This window comes from Nycticebus coucang, chromosome 2 (assembly GCF_027406575.1).
Source record: "Nycticebus coucang isolate mNycCou1 chromosome 2, mNycCou1.pri, whole genome shotgun sequence".
Classification (NCBI taxonomy): Eukaryota; Metazoa; Chordata; class Mammalia; order Primates; family Lorisidae; genus Nycticebus; species Nycticebus coucang.
In genome coordinates this window covers 117,272,369-117,300,160 of record NC_069781.1, presented here as the reverse complement: position 1 = coordinate 117,300,160, position 27,792 = coordinate 117,272,369, and the positions used below count along the sequence as shown (strand labels likewise).

General features: G+C 49.4%; 2 protein-coding genes across 12 annotated transcripts in view; one reads left to right on the top strand and one right to left on the bottom strand.

Moving 5' to 3' along the window:
- TCF3 (transcription factor 3) overlaps positions 1 to 23,320 on the bottom strand; it is a 48,726-nt gene extending 25,406 nt beyond the window's left edge. For 3 of the 11 annotated variants that reach the window (XM_053581260.1, XM_053581261.1, XM_053581262.1), the window contains exons 1-3: positions 22,994 to 23,320; positions 20,978 to 21,109; positions 17,259 to 17,331 (exon numbers count right to left, since the gene is read on the bottom strand). In XM_053581260.1, coding sequence (XP_053437235.1) covers positions 17,259 to 17,331; positions 20,978 to 21,049 — 145 coding nt within the window. In that variant the 5' untranslated portion in view covers positions 21,050 to 21,109; positions 22,994 to 23,320. The remainder of the gene's footprint in view (positions 1 to 17,258; positions 17,332 to 20,977; positions 21,110 to 22,993) is intronic. The other 8 variants (XM_053581256.1, XM_053581257.1, XM_053581255.1 and 5 more) reach the window with 5 other exon arrangements.
- On the top strand, positions 7,876 to 8,473 carry LOC128578725 (placenta-specific gene 8 protein-like). The gene has a single exon (XM_053581265.1). The coding sequence runs from the start codon at positions 8,135 to 8,137 to the stop codon at positions 8,471 to 8,473; it is 339 nt and encodes a 112-aa protein (XP_053437240.1). The 5' UTR covers positions 7,876 to 8,134.
- Positions 23,321 to 27,792: the final 4,472 nt, after the last annotated feature.

The following is a 27,792-nucleotide window of genomic DNA, read 5'->3' as shown; positions in this document are numbered from 1 at the left end:
ATCCAAATATCTAAATGTGGGGACAGAAGTATGTCCTCAAAACATAAGATCAGAAGCAACATGGGACCACTCTGCAAGCAACAGACATGAGAGGGAAACAAAAACACATAATAGAAAAGACGGATGAACTCCATGACTGAGAAGACGATTTATCCTAGGAAACAAGACTGTCTTAAGAAAGCAACTGTCTGGACAGGCCACGCATGGGGGTTCACACCTGTAATCTTAGCATTGTGGGAGGCTGAGGTGGGTAGATCACTTAAGCACTGGAGTTTTTTTTTTTTTTTTTTTTGTAGAGTCAGAGTCTCACCTGATCGCCCTCGGTAGAGTGCCGTGGCATCACACAGCTCACAGCAACCTCCAAATCCTTGGGCTTAGGCGATTCTCTTGACTCAGCCTTCCAAGTAGCTGGGACTATAGGCGCCAGCCACAATGCCCGGCTATTTTTTTTGTTGTTGCAGTTTGGCCGGGGCTGGGTTTGAACCGGCCACCCTCGGCATATGGGGCCGGCACCCGACCTGCTGAGCCACAGGCGCCGCCCAAGCACTGGAGTTTGAAACCAGCCTGAGCAAGAGTAAGACCCCATATCTACTAAAAAAAAAAAAAGAAAGAAAGAAAGAAAAACTAGCTGGGCGTGGTGGTGGGCACCTATAGTCCCAGCTACTTGAGAGCTGAGACAAGAGGATTACTTGAATCTAAAAGCTGGAGGTTGCTGTGAGCTATGACACCATGGCACTCTACCCAGGGCAGCAGAGTAAGACTCTGTCTAAAACAAACAAACAAACAAACAAACAAAAAAACCGCATCCCCACTATCTGTCTTCAAAGTTAGACCATGTATGTGGGGTACCTGTGGTACTTTGCTTGTGGTACTTTGAGTGTTTTATTTATATCACAGAATCCTTGCAATGGCTACTATTATCCCCATTTTACAGAAGAGACACAAAAGATGTTTAGTCATATTTGTGCTTAGGGCTTCTAAGTAAACCGTAGCAACACTATCCTAATGATACGAAGATGCAAACAACACACAATTCACAAATGAAAAGACACTTATGTTTTTCGAAAATGGCCATTTACTAATACCAAATACCAGGGAGGCCCACAAGTTCAAGACTCCCTCTTCCCCTTCCCCACAGAAGGGGGAGATATAATTTCACTTCTGAAGTTGAAAGACAGAGAAACAGAGTGTTTAGGCTCATTATTCAAAACTAGTAAAGTCAATGCTGGTACAGCTACAAACCAGAACAGATCTTCCAAAAACAATCTGGGAGACACATGGCAGACAGAAGCAATTCTGAGGGGTAAAACACAAAGAAAGGAAAATAGAAAATGAGATTATGAGAAGAAAGGCCAAATATGTTAAGAATGATCCATACTTAAGTTTATTTAAATCTAAAGACACAGTGCCTGCAAAAGACAGTCCTGGAACAAGTGACCCAGAAAAACTAACCAGGTCCACAAAGACATGCTAAACAAGGCAGACAAAGAAGAGGCTGTAACATTCACACAAAGTCTGGATTCAGGAGATGCATTTCACTATGGCAGAGGGTGGTTTTCTGTTAAAGTGGCCCAACCCCTGACAAGATCCCGCTGTCTCAAGCCTTCCTGTGTTCAATAATCCGGTATCCAAATGCAAAAAAACAGATACCAACAAACACTGACACACATGACAGTGGGAGAACAGCACTGGTCTTCACCTCTGAAACTTAACAGGTTAAAAATATGGTACAGGTAGAAACTAAAGACCACACAGTTCCACATTGTACTGTCCCTCAAGTGCTCATAAAGAAAGACCAACAGCACAAGTACCCAGAGCTGGAATGATGAGGCTTCCCATTAGCCGCCACAGTTCAAGCCACATCTGATTTCTAACACTGAAGAACTAGAAATCAAGAAACAAACACTCCACCCCCAATTTGGAACTCAGAAATATTTTTCTAAAAAAATGATCAAGTATCAGGCCAGGCATGGTGCGTTATTCGGAAGGATGAGACAGGAAGATCACTTAAGCTCTGGAATTGGGAGCTGCAGTAAACTGGGATGATACCACTGCACTCAGCCTGCCTCTTAAAAAAAAAAAAAAAAAATACATACATATATACACACACACATATATAGATTAATATATAAAATATATGTAACACATGCATATTATCTAAAATAAGGACACATATTATTGGCACTAATGAGGTATGATTAACATGGTCCTCAGAGAAAAATTTATAATCTTCAATACTATGGCTTCTTTTTCTTTTTAGAGACAGTGTTTCACTTTGTCACCCTCTTAGATTGCCATGGCATCATAGCTCACAGCAACCTCAAACTCCTGGGCTTAAGTGATTCTCTTGTCTCGGCCTCCCGAGTAGCTGGGACAACTGGTACCCGCCACAACACCAGCTATTTCCAGCTATTTTTTTTGTTTGTTTTTAAAAATGGGGTTTCACTCTTTTTTTCTTTTGACACAGAGTCTCTCTATGTTGCCCTCAGTGGAGTGCCGTGACTGGTGTCATAGCTCACAGCAACCTCAAATTCCTGGGCTTAAGTGATTCTCTTGCCTCAGACTCCCAAGTAGCTGGGACTACAGGAGCTTGATACAACTCCCACCTAAGTTTTTGTTGTAGTTGTCGTTGTTTGGCAGGCCCAAGCTGGATTCAAACCCACCAGCTCTGTACGGTGTATGTTGCCGGCGCCCTAGCTGCTGAGCTACAAGCCCCGAGCCTTTTTTGTTTGTTTTTGAGACAGAGTCTCACACTGTTGCCCTCAATGGAGTGCCATGGTATCATAGCTCACAGCAACCTCAAACTCTTGGGCTCAAGTGATTCTCTTGCCTCAGCCACGCAAGTAGCTGGGACTATAGGCTCCTGCCACAACACCAGGCTATTTTTAGAGACTGGGTCTTACTCTTGCTCAGGCTGGTCTTGAACCCATGAGCTGAGTCAATATACCCACGTTAGCCTCCCAGAGTGCTAGGATTACAGGGATGAGCCACTATGCCCAGCCAGGGGTCTCACTCTTGTTTAGGCTGGTGTCGAACTCCTAAGCTCAGGCAATCCACCTGGCCTCAGCCAATACTCTGACTTTTTTTTTTTTTTAGGACACATTAAAATTTGCTGTAATACTTCTTTGGGGAAAAAAAAAATCACACTTGTAGTGAATGAACTAGAAACATTTTTATATTATTATTTGTATCTACCATGCCATGAATACATAGGGGAAGAAGTTCCCGTAGCTCAGGGAGTCACCTTGCCGTTGAATGTGACAAAGTGTTGATTGACTTTTGAATTCATGGGAAATAGGTTCTCATGGGAAATAGGTTACATGGGGACTATTGGTTATCCTGTGTGCTATGCTGTACACCTATTATGCCATAAGCTCATGGGGAATAAATAGGCTTTTGCACCTAAAAACATGGGTCCACTGGTACTCCTGTGTACTATGTTATATGCTTATTATGCCATCAATTCATAGGGAATGGGTTCCACGAGTTCAGGCTCCTTTCCATTAGTTCTCACAAAGTGGGCTTCTCTGGGTGGAGCAGGCTGGCGCTTCGGTTGAACCCAGGTACCTTTCTCTTTGGCTTCCTTCTTTTTCTGATCATTTTCCTTCACACGTTTAAGGAAGCTATCTCGGCTTCTACTTAGAGTGCTTAATATGCTCAATACGAACGTTAATCCTCTTTGCAAGGATCTTGCCCTTAACTTGTTTGTTTACAACAATGCCAACAGTATGCTGGGTAACACTGTACTCTTCCAGTTTTGCCATGGTAACATTTGTGTGGCATGCCTTTTTGAACAGTACCCCTTCCCTTGATATATTACCTTTCTCGTAGATTCGCATATATGTGGCCAAAGGAACAACTGCTTGTTTTCTAAAAGGCCTAGAGAACGTGTATCGGTGCCTCTCCTCTTTCCCTTTGTGTTTGTCATTTTGGTGAATAACTGGAAGATGGCGTCTCCAGCCGAAAGTTCTTTCTTTTTTTTTTTTTTTTATTAAGAGACATCGAGTCTCACTTTGTCACCCTTGGTCTCACAGAAACCTCCAGCTCTTGGGCTTAGGTTATTCTCTTGTCTCAGCCTCCTGAATAGCTGGGAGCACTACAGGTGCTCACCACAACACACGGCTATTTTTTGTTCCAGTTTGGCTGAGGCCAGGCTCAAACCCTCGGTATATGGCATTGCCCAACACTCTGACTTCTAAACAAGAGAGAAGCCAAGTAAATAAACAAGGATTTTGATTCGAAAGCAATAAAAAGAGGCTTGGCACCTGTAGCTCAGCAGCTAAGGGGCCAGCCACATACAGTGAACTGGTGAGTTTGAACCCAGCCTGGGCCTGTCAAACAATGACAACTACAACCAAAAAAAAAAAAGCCAGGAGTTGTGGTGGGTACCTACAGTTCCAGCTACTTGGGAAGCTGAGACAAGAGAATCACTTAAATCCAAGAGTTTGAGGTTGCTGTGAGCTGTGATGCCATTGCACTCTACTAACAGTGACATAGTGAGATTCTGTCTCAAAAAAAAAAAAAAAAGGCTTGGCCCCCATTGCTCAGTGAGTAGGGCACCAGCTACATACACCAAGGCTGGAGGTTCGAGCCCAGCCCAGGCCCGCTAAACAACAATGACAACTGCAACCAAAAAATAGCTGGGCAGGGCGGCGCCTGTGGCTCAGTGAGTAGGGCGCCGGCCCCATATACCGAGGGTGGCGGGTTCGAGCCCAGCCCCGGCCAAACTGCAACAAAAAAAATAGCCGGGCGTTGTGGCGGGCACCTGCAGTCCCAGCTGCTCGGGAGGCTGAGGCAAGAGAATCACGTAAGCCCAAGAGCTGGAGGTTGCTGTGAGCCATGTGACGCCACGGCACTCTACCAAGGGCAGTAAAGTGAGACTCTGTCTCTACAAAAAAAAAAAAAAAAAAAATAGCTGGGCATTGTGGCAGGTGCCTATAGTCCCAGCTACTCCGGAGGCTGAGGCAAGAGAACTGCTTACGCCCAGGAGTTTGAGGTTGCTGTGAGCTATGACAGCACGCTCTACTCAGGGCTGTCTCAAAAAAAAACAAAAAAAAAACACAAAACTTAAGAAAAGGAGAAATTAAGATAAAAGAGAAAAAGCAATCAATTGATAAAATATTGACCCATTAATGAAACAAATTCCTTGGAATCAAAACAGATAAAAGCACAGACAACTGAATCAAGGACAAAGGAACAAAAAGAAAAAAAAGTATTTTTAGGACTGAGACATACTGCAACTCCTTGCGACCAAACACATGACGGATGACTTAAAACGTTATTAAAGAATTCATTAGTGCATTTTGAAATACAGGTAAGATGATTTTTCTTTCTTTTTTTTTTTTTTTTTTTTTTGGTGGTTTTTGGCCGGGGCTAGGTTTGAACCCGCCACTTCCGGCATATGGGACCGATGCCCTACTCCTTGAGCCACAGGCACCACCCGGTAAGATGATTTTTCTTTCCTAAGAAAATGCTAAAGTGGGTAAGAGGCATGGACAAAATCTCCACAAGCAAGGGAAGTAAGGATACCCCAGGAAAAACATCAGATGAAGTCAGCTGCCATCCCTACCACGGGCTGTTCCTTAGAGAGCCAAGTCAACCTGCCCTGAGTGAGAAACACGTCTGCCAGCCGCCACTTGGATCACAGGTCAGTGCAGACTACCATGGCTGGTGGGACTAATTCAGCAGCTAAAAAAAGATGCCTGAAAATCAAGGAGTATCCGATATGAAACTGCTCCCAAGAAACATAAGGATCTTACAACAGAGGAGGAAAATAGGGGAGGAAGGTTGGGGACCACTCGCTGTGGATCTTCAAACAGAACAGAAGGATACATCCCAAACATGATAAAAGCAGACAGATTCTATCTTGAATTGATAGTCAATCTCTGGCTTGCTGAGAAAAGCTGAATGGTCTGGCTGTCAACAAGCCAAACAGCACTTGACGAGGGGAGTTCCTGCCATGACACCTGTCTCACGGTTCTAGAAACACCAGACCTAGAAAGGCACATGGCACCACTGCTGGGACAGGGGCAAAGGTTGCAAGTGTGAGGAACACCAAAGTAAAAAATACAAATAATTAAGGGATGTCAGGAGCGACCAGATAATAAATGTAGTAAAAGGATTCCTAACCTCTTGCACAGAAAACCTTAAAATACCTAGAAGTTGGGGGCGGCACCTGTGGCTCAGTGAGTAAGGTGCCGGCCCCATATGCCGAGGGTGGCGGGTTCAAACCCAGCCCCAGCCAAATGGCAACAAAAAAATAGCCGGGCGTTGTGGCGGGCGCCTGTAGTCCCAGCTTCAGGAGGCTGAGGCAGGAGAATCTCCTAAGCCCAGGAGTTGGAGGTTGCTGTGAGCCGTGTGATGCCACGGCACTCTACCGAGGGCAATAAAGTGAAACTCTGTCTCTACAAAAAAAAAAAAAAATACCAGAAGTAACTCTTTCTGGAAATGTGTGTGACCAAATGAAAAGCAAGAACCACAAAATAACTAAATGTCTTATATTGCCTTTTTTTTTTTTTTTTTGAGACAGAGCCTTAAGCTGTCACCCTCGGTAGACTGCTATGGCGTCACAACTCACAGCAAACTCCAACTCCTGGGCTTAATCGATTCTCTTGCCTCAGCCTCCCGAGTAGCTGGGACTACAGGGCCCCACCACAACCCCCGGCTATTTTTTGGTTGTAGTTGTCATTGTTGTTTGGCAGGCCCAAGGTTGGATTCGAACCCGCCAGCTCTGGTGTATGTGGCTGGCATCTTAGCCACTTGAGCTACAGGTGCCGAGCCTTTATACTGCTATTTGTTTTAAAAACTACTGTGACCAGCACAGTGACTCACACCTGTAATCCCAGCACTCTGGGAGGCTGACAGTGGATGATCTCTTAAACTTTGGAGTTCGACGCCACCCTGTGGTGTTTTATAATCCCAGCTACTCAGGAGGCTGAGGAGGGAGGATCACTTAAGCTCAGGAGTTTGAGGTTGCAGTGAGCTATGAAGATGTTGCTGCGCTCCAGCCTGGGCAACAGAGCAAGATTCTGTCTCAAAAAATAAAAATAATTTAAACATAAAAAAATAAAAAATACTAAGAGCTAAAATAGAAAACTTACACAAATGGAACAGGATACCAGATTCTTATGATACAAAAACTACAGGGTACTACAGGGAGTCTACCAAAGATTGCCCGTAAAGTTGTCATACATAGATAAAAGAGGGCATTTTTAGCTACAGTTCCCATTTCCCCTATGTATGGTAACTTCAGGAGATCTCTGGGACACCCAGTATAAACACGAATAGTTCTTTCCAAATTTATCTACCAATCTAATGTAACATCAAAATCCCTAGTTTTTTGGAGATGGGATATATAGACATAATTATTCAAACATCATGAAGAAGTATCAGCATGTTTGAAAATATGGGGAATAAACACCAGAAATGAACAACTGAGGCAGGACTATAAAAACACTACAAAGCGGTGGCGCCTGTGGTTCAGTCGGTAAGGCGCCGGCCCCATATACCGAGGGTGGCGGGTTCAAACCCGGCCCCGGCCAAACTGCAACCAAAAAATAGCCGGGCGTTGTGGCGGGCACCTGTAGTCCCAGCTGCTCGAGACGCTGAGGCAAGAGAATCGCTTAAGCCCAGGAGTTGGAGGTTGCTGTGAGCTGTGTGAGGCCACAGCACTCTACAGAGGGCCATAAAGTGAGACTCTGTCTCTAAAAAAAAAAAAAAACACCACAAAGCTGGGGGCGCCCACATGCACCACGGCTGGTGGGTATGAACCCAGCCTGGATCTGCTAAACAAAACAAAAACAAAAAACAAACAGACAAACAAAAAAAATAGCTGGGTGTTGTGGTGGGTGCCTGTAGTCTCAGCTACTAGGGAGACTGAGGCAAGATAATTACTTGAGCCCAAGTGTTTGAGGTTGCTGTAAGCTATGACGCCATGGCACTCTACTAAGGGCATCAAAGTGAGACTGTCTCAATTAAAACAAACAAACTAGGTTCTTCAAACATCTACTTCCTCTAAATTGCCTCACTACCCAGTGTAGCCTAGCACCACAAAGGACCTTCAGGAGCAACCCTAAGAGGCTAATACCAACTTTTTCCTTTTCAAGATCATAGCATGTAAAACCCTGCATTGGAGATGCAAGCTCAGTCACCAGTGGTCATTGTGACTCAGCCTGGATATGGCCCTGTGCCCCAAAACTCCAACTGGCAGACAAGCATGTGTGATTGCTTCAGCAACTGTGGGGTCTGTTTCTGTGGCACATTTTATTTCCCATGCCTTGGATGCCAAATTGTAGCTGACATGAATGAATGCCGTCTGTGTGGAACAAGTGTCGCGATGAGGACTCTCTACCACACCCGCTATGGCATCCCTGGATCTATTTGTGATGACTATTTAGTGACCGTTTGCTGCCCTCATTGTTCTCTCTGCCAAATCAAGAGAGAGATTGACAGGAGAGCCATGCGTACTTTCTAAAAAAAGTAATGCTCTTCTAAAAAAGACCTCTTATGATGGCACCTAAATCAGAAACTTCTTCAACTTGGATACTTCACCATCTTGCAACTGAAATATAATAGATATGTTTAATTACAGTTGATGATGTGAAGAAAATCAAGAGTTCTGACTTCTTTTAACTTAATCCTGTCCCTGGATTTTGCTAAATGGTCCAGCTTAGTTTCTCCTTGCTTTCATATTACATTTAAAATATAAACCAAGTAAAAAATTGTACTAAAAAAAAAAAAAAGTAAAACAAACACACACCATAAAGCTACTGCAACAAAAACTGTGCAGTATTGAGGTGGTAATAGGCAGAAAGAAAAAAAAATAAGAAAAAAGTTATAGGTAACTGACAACTTTAGGAAATGGTATGAAATAGTTGAAACCAAAGTTTCCTTGAATTTATTGTCTTGCTGGATAAGTTCTCAACTTAAATGCTTAGCTGGGCAAGGTAGTTCATGTCTATAATTCTAGCACTTTGGGAGGCCGAGGCAGGTGGATTGCCTACGCTCACAGGTTCAAGATGAGTCTGAGCAAGACCAAGATTCTGTCTCTAAGAAAAACAGCCAGGAGCTGTGGTGGGCACATGTACTCCCAACTACTTAGGAGGCTGAGGCAAGAGAATCACTTAAGCCCAAGAGTTTGAGGTTGCTGTGAGCTATGATGCCAGAGCATTCTACTGAGGGCGACAAAGATTTCTGTCTCCAAGAAAACAAAACAAAACAACAACAAAAAACCCTTAAATGCTTAATCCATTTTTTTAACTCTACCTACTTCAATAACAAGAATGTTGAATACTATGATTCTTCCCCTAAGCACAGCTTTGGCCTCACCTTCTGGTTGCATTATTGCATTAGTGCTCATTTCTGCCTATTCTACTATGGCAATTTTAATTCTTCCTTTAACTCAAAAGGTGGATAAAAAGGAATTTGGATATTTCCAAAGAGTTAGGCTTTTTATTTCTATCTTTTAATTCTAGTGTAGTTTTACCATGTTGTTGTTTCCAGAGGATGTGGTTCTACTTATTTTCATATTAGAGGTGGTATAATATGCAACCAAACTCCTTTTATAAAAAGGAGTATGGCTCCTATTTACAGGGCTTGGCCTTTATAAAGGATAGCAGATAATTGTTTCTAACTTAAAGCGTCCCTCGAATCACCTGGGATGCTTCATAGGCTCCTCTTGGCCTTTTCATTAGTGGTATTGGATCCAGGGCCCAGGTGTGTGTTCTGAGTAACCCCACAGCTAACCCAAATGTGCACCTATCCAGGAACTGTGGCATTAGCTCAGCCTTGGGCACTTTACTGTTCAGGTCCTCTGTCTCTCACCTTTTTTTCATTTCTTTGTTCTGCCAAAGACTGAGAAAGCATGCTCTCCCAGTCCAGCACACTCTCCTGTGTGTATGTTCCTCAAGCTGATATAATGAGGAACAGACATACTCATGGCTATCACATCTTTTTATGCATAACTGGAAAGAATTTTTCAGGAATGGCACCTAGGCTAGAAAACTATACATGAAAAGACTGTTGAGACTTGACAAGACAAAAACCCATAAACCCCTGAGACAAACTAAAAATCTCCATCATTAATGATGTTCATAAATGGAGAGTTTAGAAGGGAGCCACAACATACAGTAACATCCTTTCTACAAAAAAGTGCTTGCAAACAAATAAGAGCAGTAAAGGGATTGGGTACATTACAGGGAGGCAGTACTGAACAGGGTTACTGTTTCAGCTTATTAGTAAAATGGGAACCATAATCACACATTTTTGATCAATCTATGAGGAATGAGAATACCCAGTAAATGACCCAAGCTTGGTGTCTGACACACAAAGCTAAAGGAATGGTGATGAAAGTTGTTGTGAGTATTTACTAATGTTAAAAAGTTGATGGGGGGCAGCGCCTGTGGCTCAGTCGGTAAGGTGCCAGCCTCATATACCGAGGGTGGCGGGTTCAAACCCAGCCCCGGCTGAACTGCAACCAAAAAATAGCTGGGTGTTGTGGCAGGTGCCTGTAGTCCCAGCTGCTCAGGAGGCTGAGCCAAGAGAATCGCTGAAGCCCAGGAGTTGGAGGTTGCTGTGAGCTGTGTGAGGCCACGGCACTCTACCGAGGGCCATAAAGTGAGACTCTGTCCCTACAAAAAAAAAAAAAAAGTTGATGGGGCAGAAATAAAAAGGAACAAACTACTGATCCAGTCACCAGTCAACTTGCATAGATGTCCCAGGAATTATGCTGAGAGAAAGAAAGCCAGTCTCAGAAGATTATAGGCTATAGGATTCCATTTACATGATATTCTTAAATTACGAATTAGAGCTAGAGAACAAACTGGGTGTTCCAGGGGTTAGGGATGGGTGTGTATGTGTTAGAAATTGTGGCAGTGAAGGAACAGTTCTGTATCTTCAGTGTAGTGTTCATAACTACATAGAACACACACACAAATGTATGCATGTAAAACTAGCAAAATCATAGTAAGTTCTGTGACTTGTACCAAGGTCAGCTTCCTGGATTTGACACTGTACCATATGGGGATGGCTGAGGGGTACGTGGAAGGGCCCCCCATACACGTTTTTGCAACTTCCTATGAGTCTAGAATGATTTTAAAATAAAAAGCCCAATATAAAAAGTTGCTCAGGAGGGTGGCACCTGTGGCTCAGTGATTAGGGCGCTGGCCCCATATACCGAAGGTGGCAGGTTCAAACCCAGCCCCGGCCAAACTGCAACAAAAAAATAGCCAGGTGCTGTGGCGGGCGCCTGTAGTCCCAGCTACTCGGGAGGCTGAGGCAAGAGAATCGCTTAAGCCCAGGAGCTGGAGGTTGCTGTGAGCTGTGTGATGCCACCACACTCTACCAAGGGCCATAAAGTGAGACTCTGTCTCTACAAAAAAAAAAAATGAGAAATTCATAAAAAAAAAATTCACACAGTAGATCAATTTCTGAAAAGATAATTACCCTCTTTTAATTAAATAAATGCCAGTTGAAAGGACATCATCTCAGCCTGTGCAACATAGTGAGACCCTATCTCTAGAAAAACTTTAAAACTTAGCTGAGCGGGGTGACAGGTGCTGGCAGTCCCAGCTACTCCCAGCCACTTGGGAGGCTGAGTGGGAGAATCATCTAAACCCAGGAGTTTAAGGCTGCAGGGAGCTAGGGTGATGCCACTGCACTCAAGCCTGGGCGACAGAGTAAGGAAGAGACTAAGAAGGACCCCCTCAGAAACAAGAGGAACATTTTCAACATAAAAACACATCCATAGACCTAGCAATTCTACTTCTAGAAATTTACCCTGAGGAAATAATCCCACACACCTGTATTAATCCATGGTCCTCTCTAAAAAGAAAACACAGGCTCGGCGCCTGTGGCTCAAGCAGCTAAGGTGCCAGCCACATACACCTGAGCTGGCGGGTTTGAATCCAGCCTGGGCCTGCCAAACAACGACAGCTCCAACCAAAAAATAGCCAGGCGTTGTGGCAGGCACCCACAGTCCCAGCTACTTGGGAGGCGGAGGCAGGAGAATCGCTTGAGCCCAGAAGTTGGAGGTTGCTGTGAGCTGTGATGCCATAGCATTCTACCCAGGGCAACAGCTTGAGACTCTGTCTCATAAAAAAAAAAAAAGAATAAAAAAAGAAAACACAGAGACAGCCTTTCCCAAGTGTGGGATTTTCTTTTTTTTTTTGTGTGTTTTTTTTGGCCAGGCCTGGGTTTGAACCCGCCACCTCCGGCATATGGGACCGGGGCCCTACTCCTTGAGCCATAGGCGCCGCCCCCAAGTGTGGGATTTTCGCTCTGAGCATGTGCTATATTTGCAGTTGCAAAAACCAAGAAAGCAATGGAAAAATTAAGGATAGTAAGGAAATCTCCTTTGATTTGTCCATAAGCATTTCCTGGGGTCTCCGTGGCCTCAGAGCCTGTCTTCTTTTGCAGAACTCAAGCTGTCACTCAGAGATCTGTGTCTGAGAGTTTCCAAAGATGGGGGGTGGGGGGGAGTAGAAAAACTATTCTTTTTTTTTTTTTTTTTTGAGACAAGAGCCTCAAGCTGTCACCCTGGGTAGAGTGCTATAGCATCACAGCTCACAGCAACCTCCAACTCCTGGGCTCAAATGATTCTCTTGCCTCTGCCTCTACAGGCGCCTGCCACAACGCCCGGCTATTTTTTGGTGGCAGCCGTCATCGCTGTTTGGCAAGCCCGGGCCAGCTCAGGTGTATGTGGCTGGCGCCTTAGCCGCTTGAACCACAGGCGCTGAGCCAAAAAACTATTCTTGTTTTAAATGTTTTCCAATCTAGATAACCAGAGAATCTTGTCCCCTATCAGTTTGTCTCTAATGCCTCTCTTAACATCGTTTTTTTGTTGTTGCTGTTGTTTATTTGTTTTTTTGCAGTTTTTGGCCGGGGCCGGGTTTGAACTCACCACCTCTGGCATATGCGCCCTACTCCTTTGAACCACAGGCACCGCCCTTAATGTCAATGTTCTTTAAAAACTAAAAAACCATCACTTGATTAGCCTTAAAAAACAAAGTAAGAAAAAAAAAAAAAAACAGGAAGGAAGGAGGGTATTTGGGGGGGCCTCACCTAACGTGCATGATGTAATTGTACCTTTCAAAACTATTAAGAAATGAGTATAATTGTGATGGATGTGTTACTTAGTCCAATGTAAGTGTTTCACATTGTACATCAAAGCAGTACACTGAACCCCATAAATGCATCAATGTACAAAGTTATGATTTAATAAAAAAATAATAATAAAAACAGACACTTCCACAGGCAACACTGCCCAGTGAGGCTGCCAGGCCTCCACCCAATTAATTTTCAGAGATACCTTTCATTCTACCCTGGCTGCTGATTTTCTTTTCTTTTCTTTTTTCAGCAATTGTAAAAGAGATAACTCAACTATGCTGATTTTCTATTATAAAGTTCTCTTTCAGGCTGGGCACAGTGGCTCACGCCTGTAATCCTAGCACTCTGGGAGGCCAAGGCATGTAGACTGAGCTCATAGGTTCCAGAGCAGCCTGAGCAAGAGCGAGAACCCATCTCTAAAAATAGCCGGGCACTGTGGTGGGCACCTGTAGTCCTAGCTACTCCGTAGGCTGAGACGAGAAAATTGCTTGAGCCCAAGAGTTAAGGTTGCTATAAGCTGTGACACGGTGGCACTCTACGGAGGGCAAGTAAGACTTTGTCTCAAAAAAAAAAAAAAAGGGGTGGCGCCTGTGGCTCAGTGAGTAGGGTGTCAGTCCCATATGCCGGAGGTGGCGGGTTCAAACCCAGCCCTGGCCAAAAAAAACCACAAAAAAAAAAAAAAAAAAAAAAAAAGGTTCCCTTTCTCATTTTAAGAGAAATGAGTTGATCTAAAGGAATACGACATAAATGCTGGACTGGACACATAAAGATGGGGTCAGGTAGATAAATGGGTTGGATAAGCCCACTAGCATTTGGGAAGTCTTGAAAAATGGTGATGTCCCCTGTAAGCCAACCAGGTCCAGCTGGAAGAAAGGTGTACACACCTTTCTGAGGCAAGAAACTGGGGCTTGGCAGAGTCACACAGCTCCAGAGCTGCCCCACCCTGCTGATGGACTGCCAGGCTCACCCCTTACAGGGGTCCTTACTCAAGCCAAGGGTCACTGCAGTCCACTGAGCCCGTGCCTGGGGACCCCTTCAACATGAGCTCCAGGCAGGGCTGAGAGGACTCTACCAAGATGTACCACACACCACATAACTTAAAAGCTCTCTCGCACCCACCTACTTGCTGAGTCCTCTGAGGATGAGTTAGATGTCCATTTTGCAGATAAGGACACTGAGGTTTAGAAAAGTGACATCACCCAATACATGTAACACAGCTTGTCCAGATCCTGGAGCAAGCCCATGCCAGTGGGAGTGGGTGCCTGAGCTCAGACCTAAGGGTTCCCAGCAATATGCCACCCCCAGGCTTAGGCCAGTGTTAACTACTTGAACTGACCCAGGGGAGAGGGTCACCCTGCTGCGTGTCCAGGATGGGGGTATTCTGGGCTGGACCAGCCACATCATATCCTTCAAAGGCAAGAAATACAGTGTGACAGGTCTCAATGTGCATCCCCAAAACACTCAGCCTCACGTGTTTGGGTGCACAAGGCTACATAGAAACCACAGAACATCCATCTGCAAAAGGAGCCTGCAGGGCTGTCCAACTTTTTGGCTTCTCTGCAAAAGTAGCCTGCAGGCTGTCCAACCTTTTGGCTTCTTTGCAAAAGGAGCCTGCAGGGCTGTCCAACCTTTTGGCTTCTCTGTACCACATTGGAAGAGTTGTCCTGGGCCACATATTAATATACAAACACTAACAAAAGCTGATGAACCCCCCCAAAAAATATCTGGGTATACTTTTCATGACAGTCGCCACCACAGATAAGTAAAAAGCTCCTCACATAACCTGCATGGAGCCTGTGAGCTGCAGGCTGGACACACCTGCTAATAAGGGTTCCTGCCAGGCTGGGCTAGGTGTTCAGGAATTGGCAAGTCAGGCAGGCCCATCCGAGGGGAAATGTTCTCTAGGCCATGCTCATGTGCCAGGGCTCTGGGTACTCAGGGCTGCTGGCCTTGGCTGCAAGAGGTGGGCAGGAGGGCAGAGAGGGTGAGAAAGGATGCCCCAGCCTTCCCAGCCTTCCCACCAGACACTGCTGTAAGCCCAGGGCAGAGGTCAGAGTGGATAAGAGTGGATTGCTGCTGTGTCTGTACCACCTTCTCCAACAAGCCTCTAGGCCTGACCCACTGCCAAGGCAGGGAAGTGTCAGCGCCTCCAGTTCCGGGGGGGGTGTGTGTGTGTGTGTGTGTGATGGTGAGCAGCCCATGGGGATTTCCAGGCCTTTGGGAGCACTCCGGACAGCCATGTGGCCACTTCCTCAGGCTGAAGGGAAGACCAATGGGGCAGCAACATGATGTCCTCCCTTTGCGGTAGGGGTACCTAATATGAATCACCCTGGCCCACCCCTCCTCATCCAGGCAGAGACCCTAGGGTCACCCCCAGTGGATTTCGGAGATAATTGAAAAATAGAACTTTCTACTCCAATCCCAGAATTGACAACAAACAAGGCCTAAGAGGTCCTAGTCCCAAGACATCCAGACAGTCACAGGTACTCGAGATCCTAAAACCACCATCAGGATGAGCCCTCCTTGGTCTCCCTGAGGGGCTCCCGTCAATAGTCAAGATAGGCATCCCAGAAAGCATGGCAGACTGATCTCTGCCTACAACCCTCCATGGCTCCCTGCTGCCTTTGGAACAAAGCAGATATCCTCCCACCTCGTGGCCCACAAAGACCACAGCAACCTGCTGTATCCCCTTCCTACCCTTACACTGATGCCCTCTAACCACATGGGCCTCCTCACTATGCCTCCAACAGCCAGGCACAGCATGGCCTCACGGCCTTAGCACACATTGTGCCTGCTTCCTGGCATACTCTTCCCTTCACATGCTCATGGCTTCCTTCCTCTTGCCCCAGGTCTCTGCTCAAACACCCTATCTTTGGAGACCTTCACGATGGTCTTGGCTCTGAGGCAGCCCATCTCCTATCTGCAACCTGGCCCTGCCATATGTTCCTCCCAGTCCTGTACACACACCATTTTTTTAAAGGACAGTATCTCAGTTGGCTCATGCCTGTAACCCTAACACTCTGGGAGGCCGAGGCTGGTAGACTGCCTGAGCTCAGGAGTTCGAAACCAGCCTGAGCAAGAGCAAGACTTCATTTTTAAAAATAACTGGGTAGTGGGGCAGGTTCCTGTAGTCCTGGCTATTTGGGAAACTGAGACAAGAGGATCACTTGAGCCTCAGAGTCTCAGGTTGCTGTGAGCTATGATGCCACAGCACTCTACTGAGGGCAACAAAGTGAGACTCTGCCCCCTCCCCCCCAAAAAAGACAAGACAGTGTCTCCCTCTGTTGCCCAGGCTAGAGTGCAATAGTGCAATCACAACTCATTGCAGCCTCCAGCCCCTGGCCTCAAGTGATCCTTCTGCTTCAGTCTCTCAAGTTACTGGGACTACAGGGATGTGCCACCATACCTGGCTAATATTTTAAATTTTTTATAGCCATGGTCTCACTATGTTGCCCAAGCTGACCTCAAGCAATCCTCACGCATCAGCCTCCCAAACTTCTGGGATCACAGGCATGAGCCACCTTCCCAGCTGTACCCTCATTTAATTCTCAGCCCTCCTCCCTGCTAGCTCTCAACCCTACCCCATCTGCCATGGAATCCATCAGCATGACTGACTCATCCAGGTCTGCCTGGATGTCTACAGTTTTAGTGCTCAAAGTTACAGATCCCATGAAATCCCTGGGGCCCTGTCAGTCCTGGGCAACCAGGATGGTTAGTCACTCTAGTGCTGAGCCTTATATATAATAAGCATCTCATAAATAAATGAACGCAAATGTTCTGGGCAGGCTGGACCTCACTTAGGGCTTACAAGGTACGTGGGATCTTGGTGAAAGCTATGGGCTCCCTGTCATGCCTCTTCCCTGATTCAATTTCCCTCTTGTAGACAGACTAGAGACACAGAGGCTCAAGACCCCCATCTACAAATGCGCCCAGCCCCCACTGCAAGGCTGGAGTTAGGAGGAAAAGAGGCCACCACACTGTCTGCTGGGCTGATCAATAGGTTCTGTCCACCAAGGGAGAGCGACTGAACCTCAGGGTGCTCAGGCTCGCTGCTTAGGCCCAACCTTCTTTGCCCACCTCCATCACCTCCCCCAGCCCCATGCTCCACTCTCGAAAGACATTCTACATTCAGTAGTTGGGAGCTGTGGTCCTACCTGAACTCCCGAACTGTGTGCCAGCCAAGGAGGTGGGCCGGCCCTTCCCATTGGCCACAGGCAGAGGGAACATCTGCAGGGAAAGGAGAGAAAACTGAGCAGGAGGAGGTGGCAAACCACTCTGTAATCACAAGCTTTTCACTAGGGGGCAGGGCTCTGGGACATTTGGGGACCAGTGGTCTAGCTCCACCCAGGCACATCCTGTCCACCAGTGATCCAAAGGTCTGCCATGCCCCAGAGCTTGAATCCAACTGTGGGTTCCACTGAACCCTGAGATGGCTGAACAACACCCTTATGGGCAACAGTATCCAGGAGAACCACAAGAACAAGGGAATGTTTACACAATAAGTTTCAGGCAACAGATACAACTTATCAGCTCTTAGAAGTGATACAGACCTTGCACATTTTGGCTGTCAAGGGTGCAATTATTTCCATTCAACAGGTGATTACAGCAAGTCCCAAGGCAGGCCTGAATTTCCCAAGCCCGGGCTGGGGTCACTGCATGTGCCATGCTTCCTGACAAGATGAGTAGCACCTCCTATGTGTGCTGGCAACAGACCCCGTGTAGCTGGGAACTGGGCTCAACTGTCCTCCACATGCAAGCAAGGCTCTATGTTCAGGGGCTGCCCTGGGCAGTCTTCACCACATCCTATGAGAGGAGGCATTAGCCTGCCTGGCAAACAGGGAAACAGGCTCAAAGAGGCAACAGGTTGAGGCAGCGGTGACTTGCTGCTCGGTGACTTGCTGCTCGCGTGTAGGCTATGTGCTCCTGCTCCACAGCTGATACAGCAGTGCCCTCAGGCGCTAAGGCATGAGACCGCCTCCCTCTGGTTTACCCATACCCAGGGCTCTAACCCCCAAAGATTAAACAGATTAGCAGCATTAACAGGAAAAAGCCAACATCAACAAACCCTTTTGCCACAGAAAAAACAAAACTTATCCCTGCCCTACCCCTAGGGCTGGATTTAAAAATCCTGTCTGGGGCTCAAGTGATTCAAGTGGTTGGGACTGGGGCTGCTGGATAGGGTTTACCCAGTAGTTCCTCAGACCATCCTGATAGCCAGGGTGTGAAGGAAGGGTGTTTTCGGCCACGCCCAAGAGTGGAGTCCCACTCCCATTCTACAGAAGGGGAAACTGAGTCCATATTCTCATCTGGCCTCAGAAAATAAAGCAAAGGCTCCCCAGGAGGGGTGGTGCCAGCTGGAGGCAAGTTCTCACCCAGGACTGCATCCTCTGCACCCCATGGGAACTGGTCCAATCTCCCCAGGGCCAGGGAAACAGGTTGACTCTCCCTAGATGGGAAACTAAGACCTGCTTTGGGAGGGAGATGGCCTAAGCCAGGACCAGAACCAAATGGACCCCAGGCCTGGGGGTTAGCCAAGCTCACAAGAGGAACTTGGGTTGCTTCTGTTTCTATTTGTGTTGTACTGTTGGACACTAGGGGCTATGGTGGCATGGCGCCTATTGAAAGAGGGGGCACCAGCCCATGTCCTGTGGGCTCTGCAAGTCTCATGACCATCCCAGACTGGCCCCTGTATCCCTTAGAGCCTCAGTTTCTTGTCCGTGTGAAATGGACTCAGGGCTTTGGCCAAGTGGGATACTGTGAAACCCAAATGCACATGGGCAACTTGCTCATGGTAGGGGGCGAAGGGGTGCTGACTACTGCTAGCTAGGGTCCCATGACAATTGCACCCTGACACCAGCACTCACTCCCTTCCCCTTTTACCCTCAAACCGTACCCTCCCAGGCCTCAGAACTGCCTTAGGTCTTCATGAGGCCTATTACTCAGAGCCTAGTGCCCAACGCAGGTCCTTAACGTTTTTTTAACAAAAGAGGTACATGTACAGAGCCAGGGAGAGGTGGGATTTTAATGTCCTGGGGTTTAGTTTTCTTTCTTTGTATTTATTTTGAAAAATCACCTCTTTGTGGCCAAAAGAAGTGGTTCCTTTTAAAATTCAAATTTGCTTGTTCTGCCCAAAAAGGAGTTGTTTCAAAAAAATAAATCAACTCAATTTCTCTGGGGCAGGTGGCACAAGGGCAGCTGTGAAAGCACAGAGGAGGGGTGAGGGCAATGGTGGACTGAGTGCCCAGGCAAGCCCCCCTCCTTATGAAATCAAGGAGAGGAAAAAGACTGCTTTATGTAAAGAGTTCTGGAAAGACCAGCACTTTCCTTCTCCACCTCAGTTTCCTCATCTGTGAAATGGGCTGCTGGTTCCAACCTTGGAAGTGGGGGAGATATTTGCCCAGGGGCTTAGAACTAAGTCCTGCAGGGCTAAACCTGCGTTCCCTCCAACTCCCCAAAAGCTGTCTGTTCCGGCCCAATAGTCTGTGACTTGTCAGTTTAACAAAAAAACAACCAAACTGCACCCCTGGTTACTCAGCCAGGGAAGCAAAAATAAAATGGAGCTTAAAAATATCAGCATGGCCCTTCCGGAACTGTGGCCCCTCTGTCCCTCGGGCTGTGTTTTTCCGTAGAGTGGCTGATGTTGTTTCAGTTTGGGGACTTTTGTTTTTTTGACAGACCTCAGGGCCCTGTGCTTTGCACCAGGGGTTGAATTCAGACTGAAAGTGCCCTCCCCTGACCATAAAAATGGTGCTTACCAAAGATTGTGTGTGTGTGTGTGGGGGGGGGCAGGATTTAAGAGTTCATCTATAGTTGTGCCAGAAGAAAGAAACCAAGATTCTTAGGTTTTTCAGAGAAATACTGACAATCCCCCCACCACCAACGCCTACAACATGCACAGATAGATAAACTGAGGCCCCTGGTTCTCCAAGACACTTAACTGCTCCAGCACCCAAGGGGGCTCTGGTATGGGGCCTCACTAAGCCTGTCTGAGCCATGTGACCTCTGGGAGCACCCTCTCTGTACCTCTATCTGCCCAGCTGCAAAATGGGCCATTCAGAGGTAGATCAAACCACTGGGAGACTATGGAAGAACATGCCCTCCCCACAGGGCCTTCCTTCTCCTCAACCACCACCCTGATGGTAATAACAGCGCTTTCTCCAGGACAGGTGCTATCCACCCACTCCCAGTCCTAGGACTCCTAACAAGGTCTCTCTGGTCAGCCACACCCAGGCTCCTAGTGATCTTACCTCTTCACATTGGCCCTTGCAAGTGACTAACTGAAGAATTAGTTTTATCATGTGTCCTCTGCCCACATGAGACAGGGAGCTCTGTATGGGCCAGGATGTGGCTGCCCCATTCCTACAGGGTCCCACAGCATGGGTCTGTTTAGCACCGGGCACATCCTCTTTATTTTGTCTATACCCCCGATGAAGCAAATGACCCAGATTGTGCCCATTTTACAGATTAGAAGGTCAAGGCCAGTTTGCTCACCCCAGCAAGCTGAGGCCATAAGGCTAAGCAGTCAAGGCCAAGCCCCATCCCCCCATAAAGAAGCAGAGGCCCTGGTCAGTCCTTCCCTCTCTCTGGACCCCAGTTTCTCTATCTGTTAAGTAGCAGGCTATACCCACTTTGGCTGGGCAAAACCCCAAGGCTGTATGCATTGCAATGCAGGTGTCAGCCTGTCTGTCCACTGAAGAGGACTTTAACGCCCCCAGCTCCTCCCAGAAGACCACCCATCCAAACAGACCGAGGCTCCGCTGGGAACATGTTCAGAACACTACTTCTTTCCCCTTAAAAGCCTCACTATTTTGGCAGTGGAGGGTGTATCCAAGAGGTGGGCTCTGGGGGGTGCGAGGGAAGGATCCAAGCTTACCATGCTGAAGTCCAGGAGGTCACTGAGTTCTTTGTCAGTGCCCACAGGTGCCATCCTCTGAGGCTGGTTCATTCTCCAGCAGCAATGGTGGGTACTGGGGCTGGAGTGGGCACCTCAGACCTAGAAACAGCCCTGTATGGCAGACGCAGGACAGACACATGGAAAACAGGAAGGGGAAAGAAGAAGGTTGAAAGACTATGGCCTAGTAGACAGATGGGGAGTGGGGAATCCTTTAAAAAGGAGGCTAGAGGGGAACAGATAGGGAAGCTGGAACTCCAGAGTTTGAGTCTCTGTAGACCCCTCAGGGAGTGTGAAAAATGGGAAAAAAAAGAAAATGGGGAGAATGTGTAAGTTTCCTCAATTCCTTTGGCAGCCACCAGGGAATCAAGTTGCAAATTTTAAACTGGATGCAGAGTGGCCAGAGCCTCCCCTCTCTGGGAGAGCCTCCCCTCTCTCTCCACATCTCCCCTTCCAACCACTCCAGGCTTCGCCACTGGCCCCACCCCTGGGAAAGAAGAATGGCACAGCCCCACAAAAAGGGAAATCTGGTAATCCACCCCCCACCAAGAAGCTGTCATAACACATTGAAGTCACCCCAAATTCAAACTGAAAGAAATCCAGGAGTCAAAAAGCCACAAAGCCTCTTCCTGGCTTCACAGCTCAACGTGGGGATCCCTTCACAGGGGCCTACAAAGCTTCCCTCGCTTTTAACCTCCCTGCCCCCTCCCCAGAAAAACTCAACCGGGTTCAGAAAAGAAAAAAAAAAAAAAAAAACCACCCGGGGTTCTTTTATTATCACAACGTATCCAGGAATTATTAAATAACTTGGAAAACATCCTTTGCCTACAGCCCCTTGAGGGAGTGAGTCCCAAGACCAGGGTTCCCCTTCCATGGCAGTTGGTAAACTCCATTCTAGGATAGGGGATCTACCTGCTAGGTCCCATCCTACTCCCAGAAAAGGGATTAAAGTCTCCTTCCCAAAGAAACACACGGAGGGGAAGCTGAGGATTCCCTAGGCATGGCAGCACCCAAGTTCAGAAGCAGAGAAGCTCCACTCTTTGTTTGCCCACCAGAGACCCAGTGGGAAACGGGTGCCCTAGGTTCAACCCGTCCCCAGCAAAGTTTTTTTTTTTTTTTTGGAGAGCGTGTGAAATTGACTTTTTTGAGGAGTACAAAACCACATTTTTTTGTCGGGTACTTGAAACCGATTTTAAGATAGATTAAAGTGGGGGGGGCGCCAACTCAGGTTCTTATAAGTAAGCATAAAGACTTCTGGGTCTTCACAAGGACTTCTGCGACTTGGAAAATGTTTGAAACCACTCCGAGTGGAAGGTGGGGGAGCCCGAAGCGTCTTTCTTTCGTGGGGGAAGGGCAGGAGGAGGCACGGGAAACCACCCCTACCCCACCCCCCAACCCCTGCAGCCGGTGCAGGGAGCACCGCCTGGGAACCCTTTGAAGCTCGCGCCACCGCCTCTCCCCGCATTAACGCGGAGCAGATGTTCTCCTAGCGCCCCCCCCATTGGTCCCCCCAGCCCGGGCCCCCCAACCCGGGGCCGCAATCTGCCCGGCGGCCCCGTCTCGGCTCAGACAAAAGGATTCTCCCTCCCTCCCTCTCCAAACTCCGGCGCCTGGGTCGGAGGGAGCTCCCCGAGACCCCCAACGCCCGGGGTAGAGGTGTCCCAACAACAAAGTTAGGCGGCCGGCGTGGCGTCCTCCACGGCCCCGACTAAGGATCCGCAAAGTTTCTTTAGTGGTGCCCAACCGTGGGCGGGGGGCGACGGCGCGCGCTGGGCCCCTCCACGTCGCCGGCCCCCCAGCGCCGCGCAAAGTTGCAGAACAATGACTCCACGGCCGCCGCCCGGGCCCGCCGGGGCGCACCCCCCTCAGAGCCCCCGCCCCTACTTCCTCCGCGCTCCCTCCTCCGGGCGCAGGGAGGGCTGGGGTCAACTTTGCACAAAGCGCCGGGGATTCCGCGGCGCGCGCCCCCCGCCTCCTGAGAGTCCCCGGCGCGGTTACCTGCTCGGCGCGGCCGGGCACGCAGCGCGCGAGGAGCGGCGGCATGAAGCGAGGCCCCCCCCCCCCGGGACAAAGGGGTATAGCTGCCGGGCCTCCGAGGGTCGCGCGTGGGCGGCGGTGGCGGCGCGTGGCCCGGGCCCCCTTCCCCGCCCAGCGGGGCCCGTGTGCGCGCGCGGCCGGCTGGGGTGTTGGGACAGCGGCGTACGCGGTAACCGCGGCGCCCGCCGCCCGAGTCGGGTCCGGCTAGGCTCCGGCCCGCTACGCCAGCAGCCGCTGCCGCTGCCTCATCTTCCTGCGGCGGGAGACATGTTCCGCCCCCCACCCGCGCCCCGAGCCGGCCCAGCCCCGCCCAGCTCCGGGCCAGCCTCCGCCCCGCCCCGCCCCGCCCCGTGCCTCTCCCGGCGGCTCCCGCTATCCCTCCGCCGCGCCCACGCCGCCTGCACCCCGCCCCACGGCTCGACCCTCCCGAACACCCGCAAGAGGACCCCTGAAGTCCTCGGGAGCCCAGGAGTGGGGTCGCCCTTGAGGGGATGGTTGGCCAACGACGCGGGTACGTGGGAGGAACTATCTTACCGCGCGGAGGAACACGGAGTCAGCGCACCTCGTGACGTAAGCGAACGAAAAGGACGGTGAGATTGAAAGATAAAGTGAACCGAGGTGACCAATCGAAGAACGCCAAAGCCTAATTGGCGGGGTCGCCGGCCATTCGTCACGAAGTCCCGCCGCTCTCCGCGGCGGAGGTGGGACTCGCCGAGCAAGAAGAGGCCGGGAGATACGAAAGGGGTGGGTTTGGGAGTTTTGTTCTTAGGTTTGCGTGGCCGCCCGCACGGCCTCCTTGACATGGTAGTTTTGAGTTCCTGGGGCCGGTACTGGGCGTTGAATGTTGCGAGCGGGCATCTCAGGCCCGGAGGGAATCATATAGATTCATTTTCCTTGCGCGGAGACCAAGACTCACTTTGGGTCGAGATCAGAGAACCCCCGAGTGGAATTCCTGAGCTGTGCCTTAGTCTGCCTAAGCCTCCGTTTCCTCATCTGTAAAATGAAATTTAAATCTGAGTTTGAAGAATTTAGGCCAGATCTAGTTTTCTGGTTCGTAGTAGTGTGTGTCTACGTTTTGGTCAAAAGTTACCTCCGTGGCAAGGGGTTCTTCAGCATTTGAGGATAAAAGTAATAACAAACGGCCGGGCGCGGTGGCTCACGCCTGTAATCCTAGCACTCTGGGAGGATGAGGCCAGTGGGTAGCTTGAGCTCACAAGTTCCAGACCAGCCTGAGGAAAAAGCAAGACCCTGTCTCTACTACTAATAGAAGAACTGAGGCAAGAGGATCACTTGAGCCCAAGAGTTGGAGGTTGCTGTGAGCTATGATGCCACGGTACTCTACCCAGGGCGACAGCTTGAGACTCTTGTCTCAAAAATAATAACAACAACAATGACAATACAATCTTTCAGGGTTCCCTGGGGCCCCAGAGAGAACTCTTTCCCCTAGGCTCTAGTGATCTCGGCCTCTCCTTGTTCCAGAACCTGCCAGGTTCATTCCCATTTCCTGGCCAACACTATTCCCACCCCCATCATCAAACAGGGCTGAACTGACCCTCACCCTTTGTGGGCCAGCGAGCCTCTCATAAGCAGTAGATCTTGGGGCCTGAGTTCGAATCTCTCATCCTTCCCCATCACACTATGACCTTGAACAAGTTCTTGCTAGTCTCTGGGCCTCACTTTCCCCATCAGGAGAATAGAAGGGCAAAGCAATCGGTATAGAATAGGCACTGACAGCTGGCTTTTGTGTCCCATCCCTTCCCTGCAGCCTTGCACTGACCCCACAGGTTTGAGGCTGTCTGTGTCAGGTTCTGGGCTCTCCTTGCCCTGCCTTGGGAGTTTCCTCGAAGGCCAGGCTGGAGTCTCACTCAGTGGGTCAGCTCCCTCCCCACCCATGCTGAGGGACTCAGCCATCTAATGGGAGCCAGAGTTTCTAGAGAGGACCTTCAGTTTCACCCATGGAAGTGTAGTAACCAACCATTCATGGACCATTCACCGTTGAGCGCTGACAACATACCAGGTTTTGTGCTGGGAATTACCATGTTGGTGATAGTGACCAATCCAGTGCCTGCCCTCCAGATACAAGATGAGCCATCAGAGACCCCTCCCCTTTAGACCCTACGATGGCTCTTTGTGGCAGTATGTTGGAGGTCCTCACATCTGAGTGGTTAAACCCACAGAGAAACTGAGGCTCAGAGAGCTCCTCTTTGGGTCCCAGTCTGCTCTGGGACTCACACTGTCAGGAGATTCTCCCAGCACCCACAAGACACCATTGTCTTCCCTGGGGAGGCCCATCTTGGGGCTGAGTCATTGGGTGGAGCAGCCTGTACCCCCCTCCCCCCCACTCTACCACCACCTCAGCCCAACCCTGAGGCCTAGTGGCTCTCTTCAGGGCCCTGGCATAGGACATGGGACAAGCAGCTGGTGGCTGGTGCCAGGGGGGCCCCTCAAGGGCAGCCCACAGACCGTCCACCCCAGCCTCCTGACTGTGGCCTTTGTTCTCCTCTGGATGCTTGCTGGGACCTGGGCAGGCAGGAGGCAGTGACTGGCTTCCCCACCTGCTGCCTGTTCTTTCCATTCCAGCCACACCTACTATGTGTACCCCCCTCCTCCCCAAACCCATTTCTGTTGGAAAAACTAATGCCAAGGACAAATCCTCACAGTGAAGGGGGGAGACACAGAATATGGGGGCATGGGTAAGCCTTTGTGGGACAGACACAGTAGGTGCCCAGGCCAGGGCTGTCCATAGAGAGAATGCACTTGGACTTAGGACTTGGGGGCCACCCTCCCCACTTCTGTTTTCATTTGTCCCTAATGTGGGTACCTTTGACTTCTCCTGGTGAGTGAACACACTGCCCTTTCTCCTCTTCAGAAGCACCGCAAGAGGGAAGAGGGAGGGAGCCGGGCTTTATGGCCTTTATTGATGGAGTCAGTCAGGTCCCACTCAGGTCCAAACCTCACTTCATCATTGAGGACACTGGGCTGTAGGGATGATGGGCTACCCCAGAGGTAGGGGCTTCTGGCTCCGTTCATACCCCCTGCCCCCAAGAACCCTGATCCCAGCATGGCTCAACACACCATGACCAGCCTAGAGAACCTGGATTTTGCTCGCCTGGGCTGGGACTCAGAGTCAGGCTTATTCATTCATTCATTCATTCATTACTTCTCCCTGCTTTCACAGAGGTTGTTTCTCCAGGCCTGCAGGATAGTAGGGGGAGGGAGAGGGTGGTTTATTACTATCCCCTCCCCCAGCACAGGGAGGAGACTCTGTCTGTGGCCCTGTTGGGTGTCAATTGGTCCTGACTTATCTGACACTCCCAGCTGTGACACTGAGGAGGGCAGGGCACAGCACTGATGGACCCCTACCCCTGCACTCCAGGCTTGTCCTGGGGAGCCAGTGGGCAGGGAGAGGAGACCCAGCCTCACACCTCCTGCTGTGGGGGCCTCAGATGAGGGTCCAGAATGGGTTCTGAGCATGCACTGGGGTTGGGTCCCCCAGGTCAGTGACCCTTGAGCTGTGCTTACAAGGGTGAATGAGGTTCAGGCTCTAGCCTGGGAACTGCCTCTGCAAAGCCCTTGAGGCAGGGGTGAGTGTGAACTGTTTAAGGCCCAAGGCCCAGAGAAATCCAAGGTCAGAAAGAGGGGCCTGGACCTCACACACTCCAAGGAGGAGTTGGACCTTTAGGGCCAGGGCACTAGAGAGCCATGGTGGGAGTTTGAGCAGGAGAGGGATGTGATGGTGGGAGTGAGGAGCTGGGTGGACTGGGGTTGTATTCAAGGGATAAATGAAGACTTGCCTGGGGATGGGAGTGAGTAGACTAAATTTGCCAGTGCTGGGTGTGGGTTAGGGACCCAGGTGTGTGAGTGGTAAGCCCATCTCTGCTTGGGGACAGCTTAGAGTAGGTGAGGGGTGTGAATGGAGGGTAGGAAGCCTAAGCCCAGGGTAGTATCCAGTGTCCATCAGACTAGATAGAGCTGGGCATGGCCAGGAGGGGCTGTGTGGGGTAGCCAACCAGGAAGTGAATGAACCAACAAGCCCCTGACCTTGGACTGAGTCCCCATTCACCTCCTCCCCACCTGTGTGTAGGGGAGAGTCCCTGGCCCTTTAGTGCCACCTGCTGAGGATGCCCCACCCCTCCTGGACAGGTTCCCACAGCTACTGACTCAGGGGGCCCCAGGGCCTGTCCAGCTACATTCCCAGGCAGCCTGTGCAAACACTGGGCGTCTCCTCATCAGCCCCCACAGGACATTGTTCAGCCCAGTTACCCTGGAATAGGGGAGTGGGGTGGAGACCGGAAGCCCAGTCAGATTCCCACTGCCCACATGCCCACCCACTTTGCAGCCTGTTGACCTGTGCCTGATAAAGGATTGGGGAGGATGCCCTGTATACCCTGAGCATGACAGGGACATCTCATTTCTTCCCAGGGGTCTTCAGATCTTCCTTGAGCTTTCCCTAGGGAAGAGAGGAAATTATCCCATTGTTCAGATAAGGAAACTGAGGCTCAGACTCCTTGCAGAGGCTCCTTGCCTGAGCCTGGACTGGGCTCCCACACCCACATCATCTGCCCTCCCAGGCTTCTTCACCTGTCCCCCTACTTGCCTGTGCCCTCCAGAAATAGAGGAAGGGCATTCCATTCCAGTTGTCAGCTCAGCAGATGCAAGGCCAGGAGGTTGGAAGCCGTTCAGGGGCATCCCTGAGTTTGGGTTTTACTCAAGGGCTCTCAGGGGCCATCAGGGTTAACATAGTCTCACAGTGGGCTGGG